Source organism: Equus caballus, chromosome 25 (assembly GCF_041296265.1).
Source record: "Equus caballus isolate H_3958 breed thoroughbred chromosome 25, TB-T2T, whole genome shotgun sequence".
Taxonomy (NCBI): Eukaryota; Metazoa; Chordata; class Mammalia; order Perissodactyla; family Equidae; genus Equus; species Equus caballus.
In genome coordinates, this window is record NC_091708.1 from 38,256,980 (window position 1) to 38,280,641 (window position 23,662).

General features: G+C 48.4%; 1 protein-coding gene across 10 annotated transcripts in view; it reads left to right on the forward strand.

Annotated features, from left to right (window-relative positions):
- The window catches only part of MVB12B (multivesicular body subunit 12B), a 188,894-nt gene that overhangs the window by 80,983 nt on the left and 84,249 nt on the right, over positions 1 to 23,662 (forward strand). For 9 of the 10 annotated variants that reach the window (XM_023628891.2, XM_070251263.1, XM_070251260.1 and 6 more), the window contains exon 6: positions 1,468 to 1,590. The exons of the other annotated variant lie outside the window; for it this stretch is intronic. In XM_023628891.2, coding sequence (XP_023484659.1) covers positions 1,468 to 1,590 — 123 coding nt within the window. The remainder of the gene's footprint in view (positions 1 to 1,467; positions 1,591 to 23,662) is intronic. 10 annotated transcript variants of the gene reach the window in all.

Genomic DNA, 23,662 nt, shown 5'->3' on the forward strand with positions numbered 1-23,662 from the left:
GATTCTTACCGTATATGTTTTGATAATCAAAACGAGAATCTTCTTTCTTTTGTATCATTTTAAAAGATTGCTGAAGTACACTTTTGTTTCATCTTGGGGCAACAGTTCTTTTCTAGAGGAAGACAATTTCCGTGTCATTTTTAAGGAAGGAAAGAAAATTCAGTGTTCAGAACTCTAAGTCACTTTTTCTTAAAATCAGGCACAATTCCACACGTTACTTTGCAAGGGTCGGGGTTGTGAGCCGGGGAGAGAAGCCTCCTGATTGGGAACAGCTCTGCCCAGGCCTGGCTGCGGGACCGTGACTGAGATGTGGGGAAATCAGTGCGGCCGATTGGAAGCAGGCATCTAAGAAGACGCGATTGTGGGTTAGAATAGTTCCTGAATGTACTGGGAAGCTGCTAGAAGTGTCCACTGAGTAAATCTGGTCTCCGTTTTTGAAGAGATGATGTTCCTCCGCATCCCAAGATGCAGTTCTGTAGGGCAGTTGAGATATGGCTAAACTCATGCCCTTACAATTCCTGAGAACAGACCTGTCTCATGAGCACTCGTGGCCGTGGGGGTGCGGCCGGGCTGCGATGGGCGTGCACATCCAGTAACAGGAAACCCCATGTGGCATCTGTCAGGCCCTTCTGTGATCCCTCTGAGTCACGGTGGTTTGTGGGGCACATGCCTTGTCGTTTGAAGATATCTCCCAAACTGACCCTGAGCATGAGGCCAACTGCAGGTGACATCCGGCAGTAAGGAGCTTTGTCCAGAAGTGGGGGCGTGTCATAGAGCTGGGTGGGGCTGATTCTCGTGGGCGTTACAAACCAGGCTTGGGGGCCGGCCCTGTGGCCAAGTGGTTAAGTTCTCACACTGCACTTCAGCAGCCCAGGGTTTCGCCGGTTTGGGTCCTGGGCACGGACATGGCACCGCTCATCAGGCCATTCTGAGGCGACATCCCACGTAGCACAACCAGAGGCACTCACAACTAGAATATACAACTGTGTACCTGGAGGCTTTGGGGAGAAGAATAAAAAAAAAAAGAGGAAGATTGGCAACAGATGTTAGTTTAGGTGCCAATCTTTAAAAAAAACCCAAAAAACCAGGCCTCTGTGTCAGCCCATTGCTCCATCTGTCTCACCCTAACCATACATAGGACTCGAAGTGGGTTGTCACGTAAACACCTACAATGAAGCGGCCACTAAGAAGCATTTTGAAGACTGAGAACTAAGGGAGCGAGCTCTGGGGTGGTGAGGACGATGGCCGTGTCGTAAAGGCCTGCCTCGGGGGGACAGCTGCCCTCACGGTAGGCTCTGCTCTGTGACACCCAGAGCGCACAGGGAGGCGACGGAAGCCATCCTCGAGGGCGAGCCGTGACTCCCTGGCGCTGGAGGCCATGATTCTTTTGAATGAACTGTTGCTTTGTTGCTCAGGTAAACGCTTTGTGCCGAACAGCGCCATGAAGATTTCTCTTTTCTCCCCAAGGGAACTGAACAGCATGGGGATCTGGTATCGAATGGGCAGAGTACCAAGAAATCATGACTCATCTCAACCCACGACGCCTTCCCAGTCATCAGCAGCATCCACCCCGGCCCCCAACCTTCCCAGGTGAGGCCTTGTCAGTGGCGGCTCATGCCGCTCTGCACGTCACAGTCATGTGGTCTGGGGTCCCCCTGCAGAACGTTTGAGAACACCTCCACTTCGTTTCTGCTGAAATAGCACAGAAGATAGCTGAAAAATTGCAGAAGAAATATACCTTTAGAGGAGATGTTTAAAATCCAGTTAGAAATCTGTGCATTACATGAATGTAAAGGCCATTCTCTGTTCTATTTTGTACATATTCTGCAGGCTCCTAAAATAGCAGAATATGCGACTTTAAATGGGCTTGCTCTCCTAAAGAGCTGATAGCTGCACACAGACACAAGCTTTGCAGCCATGTGGTTGGGAACAGGGGCCGTAAGAAGGTGGGAGTCCTTCTCCGCCTTGGCCAGCCACCCGTTTGAAACCCAGGAGGGCTGGTAATTAATTATGCTCATTTTCATATTGTTTCTCTTCCCGATGAGCTACACACTAAGAATTGAGTAGTTTGGGTGGGAGAACAGCGAGGTGTTCTTCAGGGGCTGTTAGTTTTAATAATCGTTTCCACAAAGAAACTTGGGAGAGCAAACTGGCCACTCAGCAGCCGGTTTCAGTCCTAATAGAGGTGGCCGTGGTCTTCTGCATGTTCTGCAAGAAGCAGATGGTAAGAGAATTCTGTCGGATAAGAAACCTCTGCATCACTAGTAGTAAATTATTGGAGGACAAGGAACAAACAGCGATGATGGATGAAGTTTGAGAAAAGGATTACCAAAGTAAATAAAACAGCTGAGAACTGGTGAGGCAGCGTCATTTGGGGATTGATGTAATGTACATGAGAACGGATGCAAAAGCTTCCATGTGGGCGAACAGAGGTGAACAAAACCTGTCAGGAGCAGGACAAGGCGGCCAGCAGTCAGTGGTGGGCTTGTCCTGCTGACCTCACAGCCCCGCCCTGCCCTCGGGAGGGGCAAGGAGATGGCCATATAGCCGTGGCTCTCGCTCTGTTCATCGGGCTGAGCGTCTGCCTCCTTCTGAAGAATGCAGCTGTCGAGAGCCAGCAGCTCAGAGGACTCTGTCCTTCGGGACATCCCCCCCAAAGACAGTCTGGTCTTTCTCCTGTGAAACTGTCACTTAACCATCCTTGGAGTTGCCTGAAACCTTAGGAGCAGTTTTCAGTTCCACTTTGGTAGGAAAAAATAGGAAGAGCTAATGGCTGCCCAGAGGTGCAGGGTGAGCCAGCGGGTGAGTGTCAGGGGGTTAGAAGCGCGAGGCGAGCACGGCTCCAGGCAGCACTTCTCATTCCTTTCTCACTACCCAGGGCCCTGTCACAGCTGCCCTCACTGTCACTGTGCTTGGGTCATCTCAAGCCCATCCCCTGTGCTAGGGGTCATCTCAGGTCCATCCCCTGTGTGTGGGGTCCTCTCAGGCACATCCCCTGTGCTGGGGGTTGTCTCAGGTCCATTCCCTGTGCTGGAGGTTATCTCAGGCCCATCATCTGTGCTAGGGGTCATCTCAGGCCCATCCCCTGAGCTGGGGGTCATCTCAGGCCCATCCCCTGCGCTGGGGGTCATCTCAGGCCCATCCCCTGCGCTGGGGGTCATCTCAGGCCCATCCCCTATGCTGGGGGTCATCTCAGGCCCATCCCCTGAGCTGGGGGTCATCTCAGGCCCATCCCCTGCGCTGGGGGTCATCTCAGGCCCATCCCCTGGGCTGGGGGTCCTCTCAGGCCCATCCCCTGAGCTGGGGGTCCTCTCAGGCCCATCCCCTGCACTGGGGGTTGTTTCAGGCCCATCCCCTGCACTGGGGGTCGTTTCAGGCCCATCGCCTCTGCAGTACATACACCTGCTCCCTGTTGGCATCATTCGCTCTGGAAGGACCTAGAAATGGGCACCACCTCAGGGCAGGTTTTAACTTTCTGTTGGATAAAGGAAGAGCACTGATTCTCCTAGGTAAATAGGAAGGGTGGTCTCCCCAGAAGCTTGCTGGTCAGCATGAGAGCAGCGTCACTAGCAGCTGAAGTGAGAGGACCCAAGCACAGGCTGTGGGGAGCCAGGCAGCCCTGGAGGTAGTCATCAGAACAGCGTGTTTATCAGGCTTATATATTTTATTGCCTCTTGTTGTACAGTTTATAGTTTACAATGGCTGCAAGGAAATTGGATCAGTTTTGTTTTACTTGCCAAATAAAACAAATGTCAAAATAGTCAATATAAAATGTATTCTAATTTGGCTGAGTTAAGTCCGCCACCATGCTGTTGGATAATTGAATGTTACATGAAGACTTTTCCGAGTAAAAACCACCTGTCTGTCCCCAGTCCTCTGTCACTGTGCGGTAACTTACAGGTGGCACGCCCCCCAGTGGGAACCTGCTAATTCATCAGGGGCTTATTGTGTCTTTGGTTTTTGTATTATTTTCCTATCCAATATCTTTGATTTAAAAAAAAAATGAAATGCGGATTCAAATTCGCCATATGAAATGACGAGCACGTCACTTTATCCCTCGAGGCTCTGTACTCTGTCCAGCAGAGGAGGCTGACAGCTTTCTCTCCGGTGGTGAGCCCTGGGAGTGCCCGCTGTGGGGTCTGCAGGGTGAGGCCTCCAGCTCCGCTCCCGTGACTTCTGCTCTTCTCTCTCCCGTCCCCAAGCCTCAGACTGTAAGCTGAAGTGGTAGCCTCTTCTTCCCTTCCTGTTTTGTGCCTCTGTGCCTTTGCTCGTGTTGGCACCTGTGCGCCGGGTGTGTCTCGCATCCCCTGCCTTAGATGCCGCCTCTCCCAGGAAGCCTTCCCTGACCGCCCTGTGCCTGGGCCTGAGCGCTTCTCGGCAGTCATGCCTTCACTTTGTGTTGTGGTCATGTCGTGAACTCCCTGAGGGCAGGGCCGTGTCCAGAGCCTGTTGCCTCCCAGCGCTCAGCGCAGACCCAGGCAGGTATTGACTTTTACAAGAGACGCTTCTCCAACAGACGAGGACCCCGTGCTGCAGCCCCCTCACACCTCCTTCAGACAGCTCCTCAGTCCCTGAGCGCTCCTCGGGTCTTTTTCTGACTCTGAGAGTAATACAAGGTGGTGGAAAATTGACAGTATAGAAAATAATGAAAAAGCAGAAATCCCATTTCCGGTGAGCAAAGGCTCAGAACCTCTGGTTATAGTTCCTTCACGTCATTTTTCCGTGTACTTTTTACATAGGTGGTATCATATCATGTAAGAGCAAGTTTGTGTTCGGCTGCCTCCTTCTCATGTAATATTAAACCGCAAGCGCAAGAATTCCTCCTCCCAGCCGGCCTTTGTGTGGACGCGGGGACCGCTCGCTGAGCCCGGCCGGAGTCAGGGCGGTGACGCAGCGCCCTCTACTGACCGCTCTGGGCGGCGGCGGGAGGACGGCGGCGGCTCCCGAGAGTGGGCGGCGGCCGGGCTCCCAGCGCCGCCCTGGGGGCGCCGGAAGGGAAGGAGGCAGGGGCCGCAGCAGACCTTGTTGCCTTCTTGAGCTCTCGTCTCAAAAGCTGAGAACAGGTGCTCTGCCTCCTTTTCTTATGTCATCACTCATCTTTCCAAGAATTCCCTGCCGTCTTTGGAGAGCTGTTATCCCCAGCATGTCTCAGACAAAAGGGGCGGCCGGTGGACCTTTTCAGAGACGATGGGTCAGCACCCGTGGACCTCATGGTCCCAGCTGAACAGCTTTCTCTTTCCAGGGGCAGGGACCGCCCCAGACACAACACTTCCTGCCTGTTTCCTTCTGTCGTTTCAGATAGTGCTCCTCTTGGGGCCAGATGTGGGGTTGTCATTTCAGGATGGGTGGGTCCCAGAGAGACAAGGATGCCCCTTGGCTGGATCCAGTGAACTGGACACAGTGTTCAGTGAAGTTCATGGCAAAAGGCAGGACGTCTTGGCAGAGCCCCTCCTCCTGGTTCCCTGAGTCTTTCCCTCCCACACGTACAGCTCTGGACACGGTCCTCCACATTTTCTGAGCAAAGGGCCGCTTCGGCCGGGGGCTGGGAGCCTCTGTTTTGCCTGGGCGCTCGTGCTGCTCCCTCCTCTGCCCACCCACTTCACGCAGGTTGATCAGCAGGATGGGGTTGCGGTCGGGTTCCAGCTCCACATCTCCCTTCTGGGCTGGCCTCGGCTCTGCGGGTCAGCCCGGTGCATCTAAGCAGACGACAGAGGCCATGGATCCAGGCTTTTCTGACTCTTCCGTGCTGCTGCCTGGGCAGGGTGCAGGTGGAGGAAGCACTTCCCCCGTGGACCAGAGCAGCCCCACTCCTCTCTCACAGCCCGGGTCTCACATATGACTCTACTGGAAGAAGGGGTTCTGCTGCTGCCTGGACCAAGGTTCAGAGAAGCTCTGGAAGGCAGGCGGGTTCACAGCTGATGCAGCACCAGTCGCCCCAGAGTGTGGATGAATGAATGCTTGTGTCGGCCGGGGAGGGGCCCTTGGCGGACTGCTGCCCCCCGGCTTGCCGAGCAGTAAAACTAGTGGCTTAATGAAGACATCAGAGGCATGCTTATCAAATTTGCAGATGACACAGAGCCATTAGGGAGAGCTGATGTGCTGAATGACAGAATCAATACTCTGCATCTCCACAGCCAGAACACCCTGCTGGAACCAGGAGACGAAAGGTGATGGGCGAAAATGGACAGGGCCCGCCAAGAGTCAAAAAATCAATTGCACAAGAGCCAGATTGAGGGGCCCTGGCTTAGCAGTGGTTTGTGTGAAATGACTCGGCTGGGCACGAAGGAGCCTGGGTTGTGTGGAATGCAGCCTGGCGTGCACAGCGGGGCACATCCCACGGGATGGTGTCCCACACCTGTCAGGTACATCGAGAGTTCACCTCCACTGCCTCGTGCCACCTTGTAAAAGTTACCCAAATCAAGCATTGAATTTGAGTATGAGGAATCGCCCCGTTTTCACCTGGGTCGAGACACGGCAGCTGCTTCAGGTGTTTAGACGGTCAGTATGTAGAAGGGAGAATCGCATTGTTTCCAGCTGGGATGGGTTGTTGGAAGCCCCAGAAGGCACGATTGCGTCAGGTGGACTGAAGTGACAAGGGGTAGATTTGGGCTTCACACTTAAAAAGTTAATAAAGGAAACTTCTCGAAGGTAAAAATCTTGTTGCATTGAAGAAGCTGACAGGAGAGGTCGTGTGCCCCCAGCTGCTGGCGGAAAGCAAACATCATTTGGAGTCTTCACACCTTCAGCGTTTCGTCTCAGTCCTGACTGAAGAAATGCATCGTGTTCCTGGCGCCCGCCCTCAGAAATTCAGAGTCAGCAGACCTGCGTATTAGATCTTGCCAAGGGCGCCTCTGGGAAGCGCCAGTGGGTGGGGAGGGTGCAGAGCAGTGACGTTTGTCACCGAGGGCCTCACACAGCTTTCAGTGCTTCCTCAGTGTCCTCCGAATTACGGCCCAGCAGTGCCAGTGTGAGGGAAGGAGGATGACTGCGGGGCGCCTGCTGTGGCCCCCTCCCTGGGGTGGAGGGCGCAGAGGGCGCTCGGCTGTGCTGACACCGTGACTCCGTCCCAGCCTTGGCATGCCAGAGCTGAGTGGCAAGCGTTTTGTTTCCCTTTCAGAGCCCATCTGAAGTAAGTGGTCCGGAGTGCTGGAATTTCCAGGACGTTTTGTGTCTTTGTGCACGTTGGTCTAGGGCTGTCCTAGAAAATGCAGAACCTGTGGTTCCAGGAGCTCGACGCTGCCCTTCCCGGCAGCCTGGGGTGCTGAGTCCAGTGTGCTGTGGTCCTGAAGGAGACGCCGCTGCCTGAACTCTGCTCCCCACAGGCCTCCGGCCATGGGCGCGTCCTGTGGCCCGTCACCGACACTGCCCCTCCCCTGGGAGGGAGCGTCACCTTCCCTCCCAGAGCCACAGAGCGCATGGCTCCTTTCCCAGCTGCCGAGTCCTGCCCCACAGCCTCTGCCCACGAGGGGCAGCCCCCCGCCGAGCCTCTCCCTGGAGTCAGGTGGCCGAGCTTCCCTTATAAGGTGTGTGGTGCTGCCCTGAGTTGTTCTAGAATCTTCCGGGGATTTGTCAGCTTCCAGCAAGTTGTCAGTCACAGGTTCCGAAGTATGTTTCTTAGTGACAGACATAATTGTACTTAACTTTTTGCGTGGATGTTATCAATCTGTGACAGATACTCTGGGAAATGGGGCATTTTGATTGCAGAAGATCTGTCACACGCATTTAGTCTTCCTCTTAGGGACACCAGGATTCAGTCACAACTTTTGCATGTCGATGTCAGGTTTTGAGAACATAGATCGTGGTTGACCTCAAAAATCGTTCCGTCGCTCCGATCCCAGGGCTGTCATCTCAAAGGTTAATGGCTCGTCCCAAAGGAGAGAAAAAATCACGCCGCGGTGATCTAGAATTCCTGCCACGCGGCCCGGGCTCATCCACCATCACATCCATTGTCAACAGCCCATGAGCCGCTGCGCTCCGTCCTGGCCTCCCTGACCCCGCCTTCCCGTGGACGTGGGTGGGATCAACTCTGCTGCTTGATCAACCGCAGAAGAAGCCAGCATCGGAAACAGAAGCTTTGCTCGCCGGCTGGATCCTGTTGACTAAGCTGGCGGCTGCCTTCTGTCCGTGTTCAATTGTAAGACGGTCTCTGCACCACAGGTGACAGCTGTCACCTGCCTGTTGTTGCAGGACTTGAAGGAGAGGCCAGAATGGCCCAGACTGGGGAGGCCGAGTCTTCCTTCTCCCTTCGAGGTGTTTGTCTGAGCGGCGGAAGGCTTGGAGTGGAGGGACTGCATGTGCGGAGGCCCGGCTGCTTCTCCTCGATTACAGGGTTAGTTGGAGAAGGCTCAGCCCAGAGGATTGGAGGGGATTTATTTGAGTTGAAAGCTGTTGTTTACTCTAAGGTCATCATTTGTGAGAAGGGTCATGTGTGTCCTGCACCAAGGTAAGGCTAGCAGACAGGGCCGACGGCTGAGTCCAATCATATCTTTCCCCTAATAGTAAACAGCTTATAACTGGGATTTTGAGCTCCGCTTCCATAGCAGCAAGAGACGTTTTGGGGTACCCGACCCCAGGGGAGCCCTCGGCCCTGGCCCCATTAGAGGAGGGCTTGGGTCTTGCCGTTCCAGTGGGCCTTCAGATCCCATGCCTCTGCAGAGTGTCCGGGCGTAACTGTGGCTTTATTAGGAATAATTAGACTTCTTTTTCCTTCACACGAAAACTGCATCCATCTGAAGATGGGACACACGTTTTCATAACCTTCCTTGATGTGACACACTCCTTGTAAGATGAAAACTGTAATGCAGATTTGTGGGGGTTTTGCCCAAGGAGCACAAGCGTTGGCACTGTGCATTTGAATTAGCCTCGCTCTGCTAGCGGTACCGTCCACCCACTCCAGCCGAAAGTACCGACAGCCAGGGGTGTCTCAGAGAAGAACCCCCTGGAGGGGTAGGACCTGAACACCAATTCGAAGTTAGATTAGAGGTGGGGCTTCAGGGGGCTCATTATTTCGTTTAAATAGCCCACGTTTACATTCTTTGCCTGGAACTTTCAAGTCCTAGGCTGCCTGCCATCCCATTGGGGTTTTCAGACAGGCACGTGTTCTTTCTTCCTGTCTGGAACTTTCACTGGCTTCCTGTTATCTGACATGTCTCCCCCATCCTCTCCCGTTAATCAGACGAGTCTCCTCTTGGCTCCTGAGCACATGGTCCTCATTCCAGAAGCATCTCCGCTGTGGCCATTGCTGTGTGCCTTACCTCATGCCAGCTGCCCTCCTGAAAGAGGCAGACTGGACTCTAGAACGCCGAGGCTTGGTCCTGTCCACCCTCCAGACCTGGTGTAGCCCTCGCCTCTTCTAGAAAGCCGGGCCCGTGTCGTCTTCCCCGATCCTCACCTCCAGGTGCCTGCCCTGTACGCTTTGGCATTTCACGTTTCCCTCTCGTTGCTGCCTGTGTTTATGTTTGGTCTTATGACTACATTTGCCACTTATTGATGACCGGGATGCTCATGTTTCTTTTTTTTCTCCTTTAAAGCCTCAGAAAAGGCTAGTCACACAGAAATAAGGATGATAATATCACATCACTATGTATGGAAATTTAGCAAGTACTTTCAACTATGTCATCTCGTTCGATACTCACAGTAAGTGTTCAGTGAAAAATATGTGGCCTCGGAATGGTAGGGACCTTTGAACTCCAGGGGCCGGGCATATGGTAGGCACTAAAAAAATATTTTTTGAATGTGTAAAATGAGCTGGTTTAGATCCATCGAACCAGGTAGCATATATTTATCCATCTCTTCTTCCATCCATCTATCCGAGACACGTATTGCATTTACTAGGTGTCAGGCCCTGTTCCAAGTGCTTAACAAATAACAACTCCTTTAATCCTGATAACAGCTCTGTGAGTTGGGTGCTGTTTTCACCTCCGTCTTATGATGAGGAAACTGAGATCAAGGAAGCTAAATTCCTTCCCCAAGTTCACACAGCTCCTAAGTGTCAGAGCTAGGATTTGACCCCAAGCAGGTGAGTCACCTTTGGCGTGCACACTATCCCTGTGCCCTGATGCTTGTGGTCACAGGATCACTGGTTGTGCAGCATTTCACTGGGGTGCTGAGCCTGGGCCCCGAGGGGTTGCTGGTTGGGGTGCAGCCCCCCAGCTGTTCTAGCTCTCTTCACATGCAGCTTCTCCAGGCTCCTGACCAGCAGCTGGGAGATCAGGACTTCGCAGAGCGTGCACGTGTGGGTCGGGAGCTCATTGTCGTCCACAGGCCCCTCCGGTCGGAAGCCGCTGGAGCAGGCTGCATTCCCACTCTTCTGGGGAGACGTGCGAATGTTGGCTGGGGTCCAGGCCACTTGAGTTGTAGGTAATGACTGAGGGAAACATGTGGAGGCCATACCCAAGAGGGTCCCAGCGTCACAGCTCCCCTCAATGGCTTCAAAGCCTGCGATTAGGTAGGGTTACCAGCAGCTTGATTTATTCTGGTGATTAAGAGAGCGGTGTGATGGAGACCTACAGAGTAAGGGGTCTTTAAAATCCTCATGCCCCAGAGCTGTGACTGCTTCTGTCACAGCATCAAACTTAGTTTTGGTGTCAGAGTAACTTCGAAGGCAAAATTCCACTGGAATGCAGTTTGGTGTTGTTATACATGAATGATGAGTGTAGGCTGGCAACACACTTTTTGGTATTAATTTTTAATACGGCTTCTTGGGAAGTCAGAGCTTCCATTTAATGAAGAATTGACGGTTAGTCAATGAGCGTCCACCTCTGAGCCGGCCTCCTTGGCTTTCCCTCTCCCGCGTGAGGTTTTGCCAAGGCATTTGCTGCTTGTGAATGTGTTATCTCTGTAATTTTCATGATTCCATGACTGTCTGATTTTTCTCGGTGGTTGCAATGGTGCCGTGCGCTCCTCATGCCGTTGTCCCGGAAAGCAGGGTTATAAATGTGAAGTGATTTCCTCCTCCGCCAGGCTCTCAAGGGTACAAGCCTCTTTGTGAGGCTGGTTTAAGCTCCGGGGTTTGGAGAAAGGCCTTTTTCAGGATTATGAAAATAGTTTTCCGTGTGTCAGAACAGATTTATCAGTTCACTTTAGGGTCGGTTTTGTGAACCAGACCATTTAGAGGAGGATATTTTACCTTTTATCAGAGTGGAGGCTGACAGTCTATTTGCAGGGAGCTCCACAGAATATTTCACCTGGGTCTCTTGGTGTAAATCCAGCTGCCAAACAAAGTGAAAATGGGTGTTGAACAAGCGAAATTTCCCGGTATTTCACTGCACCCCACCCCCACCCTGTTCTATTTCAAAGCAAGGTTTCAATTATTAATTTGGATATTTAATGAAATCCTTTGCTTGCAGTAACTTTTAAAAGGCCTTTCGAATTCTTTGGATGGGGTTTTTGCCCATAGGTAGGGGAGCATTCAACTCGAATACCCTTCTTGAGCAGCAGATGTTTTGTTTCCAGTTGAATAGTAATATTAGTAATAATAATTATTAGAATAAATACAATTTTCATCATCATCATTATTATTTCAGCTACAATTTTTTAAGCATCTGTGCCAGGCAGTGTGTAAACACTCTCTATTGTTTTCATCTTTATAACCATATGGTGAGGTGAATAACAGTGTCCTCGATTTAAGAAATGAGGAAACTTGGGGCCGGCCTGGTGGCGCAGTGGTTAAGTGCCCACGTTCCATTTCGGCGGCCCGGGGTTCTCTGGTCCAGATCTGGGGTGCAGACGTGGCACCGCTTGGCAAGCCCTGCTGTGGCAGGCATCCCACATATAAAGTAGAGGAAGACAGGCATGGATGTTAGCTCAGGGCCAGTCTTCCTCAGCAAAAAAAAGAGGAGGAATGGCAGCAGTTAGCTCAGGGCTAATCTTCCTCAAAAAAAAAAAAACAAAAAAGAAATGAGGAAACTGAGCTTGGAGGGATGACGATGGACTTAAAGGCAGGCTTTAGAGGAGCCAGGATTGGAGGCTAGCTCCTGCCATCGAGTCCTCGCTGCCTTCGAGGAGCCTCAGGGCTTCGTGAATTCTAGGACCCTCTACCTCAGTGTCTCCTGCAGCCCACGTAGCCATGGCCTCTCAGGGGACCCCACACAGCCGTGAGCTATTCCAGATCCCAGCCGACATTCCACCTCCTTATTAGTCCTGGCTTTATTTTGCTAAACAAATTGTTTTCCACAGCCTTGGAGATTGGTCGGGCAAGAAGGAGAAGAATGTGGCCTTGGGTTCTTTGTCAGGGTTGGTTGTTCCTGGTCCAGACCCTTCCCCGCCCGCCTGTGTCACGCACGGATCCTTTTATGAATCTGAGTTTGGCAGCCTCAGGACTCTTGAATTTTGGAGAAGCGGATATTTTAGTAGGCTGGAAGAAGATGAAAAGCTAGCCGTGCCCATATGTTCCTTGTTTTTAAAAGCAAGGTCAGCGAGGTTTAGAGACTCTTTAAATATTTCAGTTTATAAGATTAGACTAGATCATCTGGAATGGAAGCCTGGTGCCCTCGGTCCCAGACTTGGGTTTTTTCTTCATTTCTTTTATACGGGCGTGAGGCGTTTTGGCATCGCTGAGTTCAAGTGTAATAAAACTTAAATGTAGTGAATAAATACTGCGATTTGGAGTGTTGCTGCAGCTATGAAAGTTAGTTTCCTGTTTTTTTCTTTTCTTAAGTAATCAGGGACTTGAAAAATAGCACATTAGTACAAGGAGGATGACTTAAGAACCCGAAAACCCCCCAGCTTGAAAGGAGTGTAGTCTTTGGTGTTTTTCTAAGGAAGCATTTTCTTCTCTCACTTAAGTCCTCCTGGGCTGAAACCAGACATCCATCCTGAAATGGACGTCTGAATAGTTTGAAATTCAACACAAGCGCACATCTTTAGTGAAGGCAGTGCCGTCCTTTGCCCTCATTTTTCTCTAGGATTATGAATGGAAAATGATATGGTCGTTGTTTTCTTGATCCCAAGATATTTATAGAAGCTCAGAATCTGAGTGACGGTCTAGCCTAACCCCAGGTTTCCACTGAGGAGCCCTTGGTAGGGCCCCGTTGGTGACATACCTGGGGAGAGGGAGGGCCCGGAGTTGGTCTGCCTCCCGTCACAGTGTGCCTAGCATCTTCCACTTTCCACGGGAGGTGGGACAAGAATCGTTTTTACTGCCCTTGGTCCCTGACGTGAGCTGCTGGGAGACCCTTGGAGGAGAGAGGGCTCCGAATGCCCAGAGAGGAGGGCCCTTGACCTGGTTTCCGGGGCCCCGCCCGTCTCCCACCATAGAGGAGCTCTGTGTTCACTGGCATTGCCTGTCATGTTCCATTCACTCTTCATACCTCTCCGACTCTAAATTTCAGGAGTAATTTGTCACTTCAGAGGAAGGAGTCATTAATAACCATTATTTAGAACTGTCGAGACTTCCTCTCTGTGTGTGAGTGTCTGAGTTAAGCATCCAAAAAATTGGCCTCGTTGGTGGCAAACAGGGCCCCCATCTTGACAGACCAGGCCCGCCCCACCCCCACTGGCCTTTCTCACATTCTGGTTCTTCCAGGTCTGTCTTTAATCACCGGGAGGGTGGCGACAGAGCAGGGAAAGCACGTCCTCCTGGGATTCATTAGTATTATTTCCAAAGGCCCTGTTGTAAATTGTTGATTTTTTTTTTTTAACTGCTTGGAAAAAATTTCTCAACTACTTCATTTTAACGTACTTAAAAAAAAAGGAAGATTTTTCTCATCAAACGTTTGAAACAGAATAGTTCAGAAACCCTAACTCGGATCCCACAGTCAAATGAAGCTGAATCGGTGACTCGTCACTCTCGGGTTGTGGGATGGGGACCCAGGAAGAACCCCCAAACCTTCCGACGGTGGTTAAGAAAGGGAATTGGCATTCAACGTCTGTTAATGCACGTTGTTATTCTTTAACATTAAAATTCCACTGAAGTACTAATAATTACTGTTAATATCTTTCAGTGGAAACTTACAGTACACGAGCAATAGTAAGAACAGTGTTTAAGGGAGAGCTGCCGGCATGATAAGAATGCAAATAAGTGTTATTAGCCTAATGATTTTGCCGTCGCCATGGCTGTGCGGCGGCAGTGTTGTGAATATGTCACGCAGCACCCGTGAATTTGGAAAGTGTGTCAAAACACAACTTCAATTAGTTTGCTCTAATTATGGCTCTGGAGAGTTTGTAACTACATCACTCCTCATTAAAAGAGATTTTCTTATATGGATTAATGTAATATACAAAGGAAAGTTTCGAAGTTCCCGACGCCATTTGCTGCCACAACGAGCAAGCTCGGAGCAGGGCAAGTGGATCCTGGGTCTCCCGCTGCCCGGCCGGGGCCGAGCCGGGGCTGCAGGGGGGTGGCTCTCCCCACCAGCCACCGGTAATCAGCTTCCTGCTCAAAGTGGCCCTTGTGAGCGCAGCTTTGACGATTTCCACAAGAGGGTAATTGAGCCCATCTCAAGCTTTTAAGAGAAAATCGCTAATCTGAAAGTATCAGCATGTCCCTCATGCTCAGCACCTCAGTGGAGTCTGGAGCCAGAAAGATCCATCATGGCCAAGCGCATTGCGCGAAGCCGGCCGTGGGTCCTGTCCCAGGGCCCGTGGGGGAGATTTCATGGGAAAATTTGTTCTTTTTGGTCATGCAGGATCACACGGGCGTCTGTGAAGTGCGAATAAAAGTCTTTTATTTTAAGGAGGTGTTCTCTCTTACCTAAACTGATACGTACTTATGAATGCTGTTGTTGAGAGCCGTTGACATTTTGAAGGACAAAACCAAATGCACATTCCCCCTCCTGTTACTGACCCTTCCCACCCCTGGGACACCAGCAGTGCCAGTGCTCTGCAGGGCCTGCCCGGGCAAGGCTCCCCTCTCCAGGCCTGGATGGCCACCCCGTGTCTCAGGTGGGCCGTACAAGGCCATTTCCCGGAGTTTTGCTGGCCCTTCCCCTTGCCCCGTTGTCCCAAGCAGCTGGCCACAGCAGCGTGGTGACTCCCCGATTTGGGGAGCTCAGTGGTGCATTTTGAATCCAGGAGCGAAATTTTAGAATGCTGGTTGAGGAGGCCTGAGTTTTGGTTGCACCCTCCCCACCCCCCAAATTGTTTGCATAATATGGAATAATCCACAATACAGCTTTGAATACATTTTTTTGACCTTTAAGTGTTCTCTTTGTCATTATTTGTGGTGAGTAGAAGGTGTGTGTGTGTGTGTGTGTGTGTGTGTGTAGTAATTTGACCTCCTTACACCACTCACAAGCAGTGTTAGCTCGAATGAGTCCTAGCACTCCTCTGACCCTCGGTTTCCTGTTCTGTAAAATGGGCATGAGAATACCTTCTTTGCAGAACTGTTGTGAGCACTACAGCAGGGAACACGTGGACGTGCCACGCCAGGCACACAGCGGGCACTTGTGCGCGTGTGGCTTTCTGTGTCTGTGCAGGGTGCGTTTCAGAATTTAGCTGAGCACCAGCAGTTCATTCCCTTAGGCCTTTCTCTTGCCAAGGTTTGGCTCCTTTCCGCCCTGGCTGTAGCTCCAGTCAGCCCCACTCCCCTCCGAGCTCTCCCGGAACCAGCCTGGGGGGCGCAGGCATCCTCCCCCCGCAGAGCTGGGACCAGACTCGCTGTGCGCACAGGTGAGCAGCTGGTAAGGGGTTAAGATAGTAATTGTGTAAGTCGTCCAGGCTTTCTCCCAGTTCTGCGATAATTTGATGAAGAACTTCACCCTAATTAAATATTCAAATTAGGAATAAGTGTCAATATGGCTTCCCATTGCCTGGAATGAGGATTAATTGTATTCAAAACTCCAGTGGCCCGCTGTAATCTAAACCGAACCGTTGTTCTTGATTATTTCTGCACCACACTTGCCATGTTTTTGTTTTAAGATTTAAACTAGTAATTGATTTGCCATATGCTGTCGAGCTGCACATACTTTTAAAGCTTTGCGCTCAGGAACCTGGGGAGTTTGGAATTGTGATTTCCTTAGTCTTCCAGCGGCAGCTTTTTTTCCTTATCCAATGCAGAGTGATGTGGTTGGGGGCGTGTGCGCGTCTGTATCTGTCTGTCTGTATGTGTCTGTGTTGCCCATGAGGAAAACTCATTATATAGTCCAGTTGGTAGGATGAAGTTATATTGATCATGGCAAATGGGTTGCTTGAATGGAAAATGAACAAGTCTGCATTTATACTTACTTTTTGCTTTGCATTGTCTCAGTAAAGCCACATGGCGTAGAAGAAAAAGCATAAACTCAAATCCTAGCTCAGCCAGGTTCTTCAGCTGTGTGACCTTGGGCAAGTTCCTTAACCTCTCTGAACTCCCTCTCCCCCCATCTATAGAATAATACTTACCTTGCTGGGTTGTGATGATTAGAGATGAGTGTGAAGCATGAAGAAGAGCGCAAGTGCTCAGGAAGTGGTGACCGTCATAGGCACAGATGGTTACAGGAACAAAGCCACCCCCGACCGTCTGAGTCAGAAGCGATCTCCCACTTCTCTACTCCAGAAGCCTCATCGCCCGTGTCTTACTTCGTGACATCTCTTAGGTCCTTGTCTTGTGAATTACTGTTCTGTTGCTCCGGCCTTTTCTCGACCTCCAGCGCTTTCTTTGCTCGTGGCAGGTGGGGCCACAGCCGCCATGTTGCTGGACACTCCACAGTGCTTCATGGCGCGTCTGCACATGGCGGCACGCCACAGGTGTCTGTTGTTTTCCCTTGTTTGATGCCACTTTTGAAATTGAAGCCTATAAACTTGCAGTCTTCTATTTGCATATCTTATAATATTTAGAGCTTTTTACTTTCTGATATAGGGGATTTATGTGTGTTTCAGTTTATTTGTAGATCAGTTCCTGAAGGGCAAAAGACATGAGGGTTTACCAAGGCTGAACCTACGCTGACCCATCATAGTCACCCAAAGTCCACTGTTTCCCTTCAGCCGGGTTCCCTCTTGGTGCTGCCCAGTCTGTGGGTTCGGACAAATGCATAGCGACGTACGTCCATCGTTATAGTATCACACAGAGATCTTCACTGCCCTAAAAATCCTCTGTGTTCTGCCTGTCCATCCTCCCCTCACCCCCTCTGGCAACCACTGACCTTTTACTGTCTCCATAGTTCTGCATTTTCCAGAGTGTCATAGAGTTGGAATCATATAGTATGTAGCCTTTTCAGATGGGCTTCTTTCACTTAGTAATATGCATTTATCATTTGATTTTTTTAAATTATGTCAGTGCCAGACACGTACTTGGCCTGTGGTAGGACCTCAGTTAAGAACTGGTGGGCTGTGTTGGTCACAACACACTGATTATAGCAGCTTTGTATGGCCATGGATGCCACCGTGCGTCTCCTCTTGGATGGCATCAATTCATTGGGTCTATTTAGAATTAAGTTTCAGGTCTGGGCATAAAAAGTTTGTGAGATAGTGACTGTCGTTGAGAAGGAACAGGTCTGTTTTGGGTTTTACAAAACCTCACTTGACTTTGCCGGTGTCAATTACAAAACAAAACTGTCTCATCAGACCGTGAGCAATGGTAGTAAACTCCACACACGGTGATTTCTCTCTGAGGTTGGCTCCAAAATCAATGAGACAAGAAAAATCGCCACATCTAAAAATATTCTAGGGCCTTGAGTCATTAAAATAACGGACTTTCTGTTTTAGTAGAACCAAGTAACAAGAAAAAATTGCAACATGATCTCGCGTCTCTGGGTCTTCACAGATCTGAATCGTAACTCAGAGCCTCAGTCTGGAAACCCAGGGGGCCTGAAGCAGGAATCCTGGCTGTGAAGTCTTTGAGGAGTGTGCTAGTGCGGGGCCGGCCTTCCAGCTGAAAATGATTCGTTTTAATTACCTTCCAGGCCAATCCAATACCGGAGCATATGGTCCTTAAGAAAGAAGCTTCCCCAGACTGTCAGTGAGTGTGGGCAATGGTCAGGGACCTCGTTCTGACACCGCTGACCAGCCTTGGAGAGCGGACGCTCTAGAAGGTGCTTATTAAAATGCCAGCAGGTGCACCAAGGGTCCCCTTTCCTGCGACTCCCTCACCCTGCCTGTGCCAGGTGTTTTATAAGAGCCTTTTTCTTCATTAAATGGCATTCATTAAGCACGTCCTTACACCTGGCACAGAAGCTGTGTGTCACAGATGACTTCTTCCCAATGGTGTTTTGCAGAATAAAGTGGAATTTCATTTAGCCATTTGCTGTGTTCTTTCTCCCCCGACCACCTTAACTCAATCATTGCGGCTTTTGCATATCCCTCCTCCACCCACCCCAGGGCCGTTACTTTCCTCTGCATATCACCTCTGGTCAGTTGTCCACCAGCGGACACGTTATCCAGAAAACTATTCTTCTCCTACTTTTTGCCATCCTCTTCTTACTGATAAAAAGAAAAATAATTTCTCATTAAAAAAAAATTAACACATAAAAATATATGAAAAAGCAGGGGAGAAAAAATCCACACCCTCACCTCAGACTTGTGTTGTCCACACCATGAGCACCGTCCCTAACCCCAGTCCTGCCGTCGGCACAGGGCCGTCACTGCCGTGAGTTGGCATGTCCCTCAGGTCCCGTTTGTACAGTGACATGTGTGTATATGTGTACCCATAGAAATATATTGCTTGCATGGTTGTTGACATATATGTCATTCCACAACTTGGTTTCTGTTTTGTTTTGACATAGTAGCTGTGTCTTTGAGATTTGGCCATGTCGATTATAGAAATGTCTGCCTCATTCCTCCTTCTTGCTCTGTCCAAGTTTAGTATTAGATGAACATTGTCCCAATTCGTGACTCTTATGACCGCCTCCCGGAGGATCCGTCCCGCCTCCTCTGCAGCCGGGATCACGCTGCCCACACGGTCTCACCCTGCATTCCTCAGTCAGCATCACCTCGTGAGCACCCTCCCCCGACTTCCACCCAGAAAACCTGAAAACCATCTTACGCCTGCAACACATTACGAATCAGACATTTTATAATGTCATTTCCAGTGTTCGAGCACAGCGTTGTGATTCAGAGCTGAATTTTGTAATTTGCCCCATCAGGGTTCAAATCCAAGCTGTGCCCCCTCAAGCAAGCTGCTGACCCTTTCTGAGACCGTCTGAAACAGAGGCAGTCTCAGCACCGAGTTGTGGGATCCAGATGAGGGGCGTGGTCACAGGATACACGTGAAGGGTGGGCCCTGTGAAAAGTCAGCTGATGTTATTTTATTGTTTTTATCTTAAATAAGTCGTTTCTCGCATTTCAGGTTATTTCCTCAGGCTGGATTTCCAGAGGGAAAGAATAACTGCTGACCCTTTTGTTCCATTACTTCCCCGTTCTTGAATCTTCACTTTGAATCATCGGGAGGATGTTTTCATGTATTTCTTTCAGAGAAAGGGACATGAATGATCTTTTTGTTGCTGTTGACTTCACATATAAAAGACAGCTTGAATGAGTAAGACATTTCTGAATCCCAGCTTTCTTTCCTTTCCTGACTCTGTGGCTTCACTGTCTTCATGCATTTAGTGTGACAGAGGACAAGTCTGAAGTCACCATCAGGATTTGCCAGGATTCATGTAGCCATGGGTCTCTTTTCCTGGCCTCTTCTGGAATACTGTGAACCCTATTGGCTTCTTTATCTAGGTCTCTTTTTTTTTTTTTAGATCGGAAAAGTCTTTTCAGCTTTACTAAAGTATACTGAATGTATGATATAAATTGTCCATATTTAAAGTATAATTTGATGAGCTTTAACATATTCACATACTGTGACACCATCACCAAAATCAAGATCATGAATATATCCAGAACCCCCAAAAGTTTCTCTGTGCTCCTTTGTAATATATCCTCTCTCTGGCACCCACGGATCTGCTTTCTATCCCTATAGATTAATTTGCATTTTCTAGAATTTTGTATAAATGGAGTCATAACATAGGTATTCTTTCCATCTTGCCTGTTTTACTTAGCATGATTATCTTGAGGTTTACCATCTAGCTGGTATCAATAATTCCTCCTTTATTGCTGGGTAGTATCCATTGTGTAGATATAGCCACAATATTTTTATCCAATCACCTGTTATTGGACATTTGGCTTGTTTTTAGTTTTTTACTATTACAAATAAAGCTGCTCAATACATTTCCATACAAATCTTTGTATAGATATATGCTTTCACTTCTCTTGGGTAAAAATCCAGAACTATAATGGCTGGCTTGTATGATAGGGTCTATTTATCTTTTTGAGAAACTGCAAACTGTTTTCTGAAGTGCTGGTAGGATTTTGCATTCATATCAACAGTGCGTAAGAGTCCCACTTGCTCCTCATCCTCGCCAGCAGTTGATATTGTCGGTCTATTTAATTTTCGCCATTCTGGAAGATGTGTAGTAATATCTCATTGGGGATTTAATTTGCATTTCCCTAATGACTGGTGATGTTAAACCTCTTTTCCTGTGTGATTTGCCATTTGTATATTTTCTTTAATGAAACGTCTATTCAAATCCTTTGGCCATTTTTAAATTGGGTTATTTGTCTTCTCAAGTCATAAGAGTTCCGTGTATGTTGTAGCTATAAGTTGGATATGTGTTTTGCAGATATTTTCTTCACGTCTGTGGCTGGCCTTTTCATTTTTGCAACAGGATCTTTTGAAGATCAAGAGTTTTCGATGTTGGTGAAGTCTAATTTATTGATTTTTTTTCTTATACAGTTTGTGCTTTTTTGTGTCCTGTTTAAGATATCTTTGCTAAACCTAAGGTCATAAAGATTTCTTCCTGTGTTTTCTTCTGGAAGAGGCCATGCTATGCCTGTTAAATCCAGATGCATTTAATTAAAAGGTCTCAAACCCTTGGCTTTCTAGACTTAATAGTTTACCCCTTCCCTTTGCTCTTTTCTAGAATAGTTCCATGAAACTATTGGGTCATTTTATATACAGATATGGTGAGAGGTAAGCATTAAGGTTCGTTCTTCTTCACGTGGCTATCTAGTTGTTCCAGCACCATTTGTTGAAAAGATGGCCCTTTCCTCATTGAATTATCTTGGCACCTTTGTTGAAAATCAATTGATCATATATGTGCAGGCCTGTTTTTGGACTCTCCATTCTACTCCATTGATCTATATGTCTATCTTTATGCCAATACCACACACTGTCTTGATTACTGTAGCTTTAGACTAAGTCTTGAAATTAGGTGGTCTTGAAATTAGGTTGTCTTGCAATCAGGCTTTATTTAGCTGTGAGTCTCTTTATTGATTTTGCTTGGAATGTTGGAAGCCCCGTTGGCTTCTATATTTAGTTGGTTTTTTTTTTAGTTAGGCAAGCTTTAAACTTTTCTTGATTGTTATTTCTCTTTTAATTGTTCTGATTTCTTTCTAACATCTAGAATATCTAGGTTGGTCTTTGTTCTCCATATTTATATTTTTCCTCATGATTGTCATCTCTGTGTTCCTTCTCTGCATTCTGGAAAGTCTTGGGGGGCTTATCCACGATATTACTAATTCAGTTTTTTAGAATTTTATTTCTGCGTTATTTGTAATTCAGATAACTTTTTCTGCATCCTACAGTAAGTTTTTTCCCCAAAGGTAATGTTTTTTTAATCTTGCCATGTGACATTTTTTTGTAGGCCCTCATGAAGATATATATTTCTAGACTGGGGGTTGGCCAAAAGGCAGGATTTGTGAATGACCCTTCCCATCCGTCCCCTGTCCTCACTCGGGTGCTCATCATTTGGTAGATGATCTTCTGAATCTTCCTTACCTTTCTCTGTTCTCGTTAGTTTTTGTAGAATCTTGGTGGCAGGAGGCTGGCTAGAGCTGTCACTGGCCGTACAAATCATACAGTCCCGGTTTCTTTGTAAGACATGTATCATTTCATTCTCCTAACTTGACTTTTTTGAGTCTTTTGAATATTTTCAACTGTCGATTTTTTATACCAGTGAAAGGGTGAATAAACAAATGTAATTCCTCATTATTTTGTTTAAATATCTAGCGTCATCTGTCATTCTTGCTTACTTTGTCTCACAAACAAGTCTATATTCTCTAAGGGTTTCGTCACTGCCATTAAGAAAGGGGACCCACAGGCTCGTCGGGGACCTTTAGGTGGCTTGTGTATGCGGAACGTCACAATCCAGAGTCGGTGCACCCCAGTGTCTGACTCCTGTTCACTGGCAAGCTCTCTAGGCAGTGGGCACTGCCTGCCATGCTGTGCCTGTTAAATCAAGATGCATTTAAACCAAAAGGATCGAACCCTAGGCCTCCTGGACTTCCTAACTTACCCCTTCCCTTTCTTCTCTACAGTCCTGTCGATCTCTTGGGTCGTTTCCTACTTTGATTCCTTCCCAGTCTTTTTTCCTTTATGGATGGACGGACATTTCATAGCTCTGCCTTTCGCCCTGGGATGGTCTGGGCAAATGAGCAGCAGGTGAAAGCAAAACCTTCTGACGTCTTAGCTCACCTTATTCTCGAACGAAATTTTTAAAAATAGTTGCTTTCCTGGCCTCAGCACGTGAATCTCATGCTTCATCTTTCTTCCACTTGTAAAAGTTTATTAACTTTTTTAATAAGGCACCTTTTTCTTTAATTAAGAATGTAATTGAGACCAACCCTTTTATTCTCTTTTCTTACTACTCTTAGCCCAATCCCGTGAACTTTACAACTCAGTCTTTGCAGAGTTACGTTTTACACATTGTCCTAGAACAGTGGTTGTCCAATGTTTTGGTCTAGGACTTTTCTATTCTTAAAAATTGAGGATTCCAAAGAGCTTTTGTTTATGTGGGTTATGTTTATCTGTATTTCCCTTATTAGAAATTAAAACTGAAAAAAAATGTAAGACACAAGAATACGCAAGCAGACATCAGAGCAGTGACATCATCATAAGTCACAGAGCTTCTGGAAAATTCTTCTGTCTGCTTGTGAGAGGATGAAAGGAAAAAGGCAAGTGATGTCTTAGTGTTATTGTGAAAATAGTTTGACCTTATGGGGTCCCTGGAAGACTTGGGAACCTCCAGAGGTCCCTGGAGCACACTGAAAATGGCTGGCTCAGAAATGTGGTTTTAATACAACCGTCAGGTCCAAGAAACAGAATGCGAGTTGCAATTTCACGCACCAGAGTTTGCCTTGGTTGCATGTGTGTTGTACATGTGTGTTGTGTGTGTGTGTCTGGGGGGTGGGAGATGAAGTGACAGCTGTCTCTAACCATGCGTCTGCCTCTGCCACCCCAGCCTCAGTCCCCTCGATGCTGCTCTCTGACAGTTGGAGAGGACAGAGGCATCGCCGCCGCCTGGGCAGAGCTGTCTTCATTATATGTGGCCACTGGGTCCGGAAGATTAATGGTAACATTTTAAAAATTCACACAGACCTGGAATCAGCACTAGAAAATACAGATTTAAATTAACAAGAAAAAAGCAGAATCCCATCAAAGGAAATAAATCGTGCTGGCAACTATTGTCACATAATAAAATGTATTCTATAACTGAAGGGCTTTTATATGGAGCTGTCTGCAGCTTAGTGGCCATGTTAATTGAATAAGGTGCCTGCAACTGACTTGGGGGAAAAAAATGAAATTTCCCTCAGCATCTGTTCAGCCGGGGCTGATGTCGGCAGCATGTGTGGTGCTGACCTATTTGTTACAGAACAGCCAGTCCCTCCTGCAAAGAGACGCGACGTGATCGCTTGGCAGCATGTGCCCTGTCTCCTCTCTCTGCTTCTGTGGAGGGGGGACGGAGAGGAAACGTTTGGTCAAGTT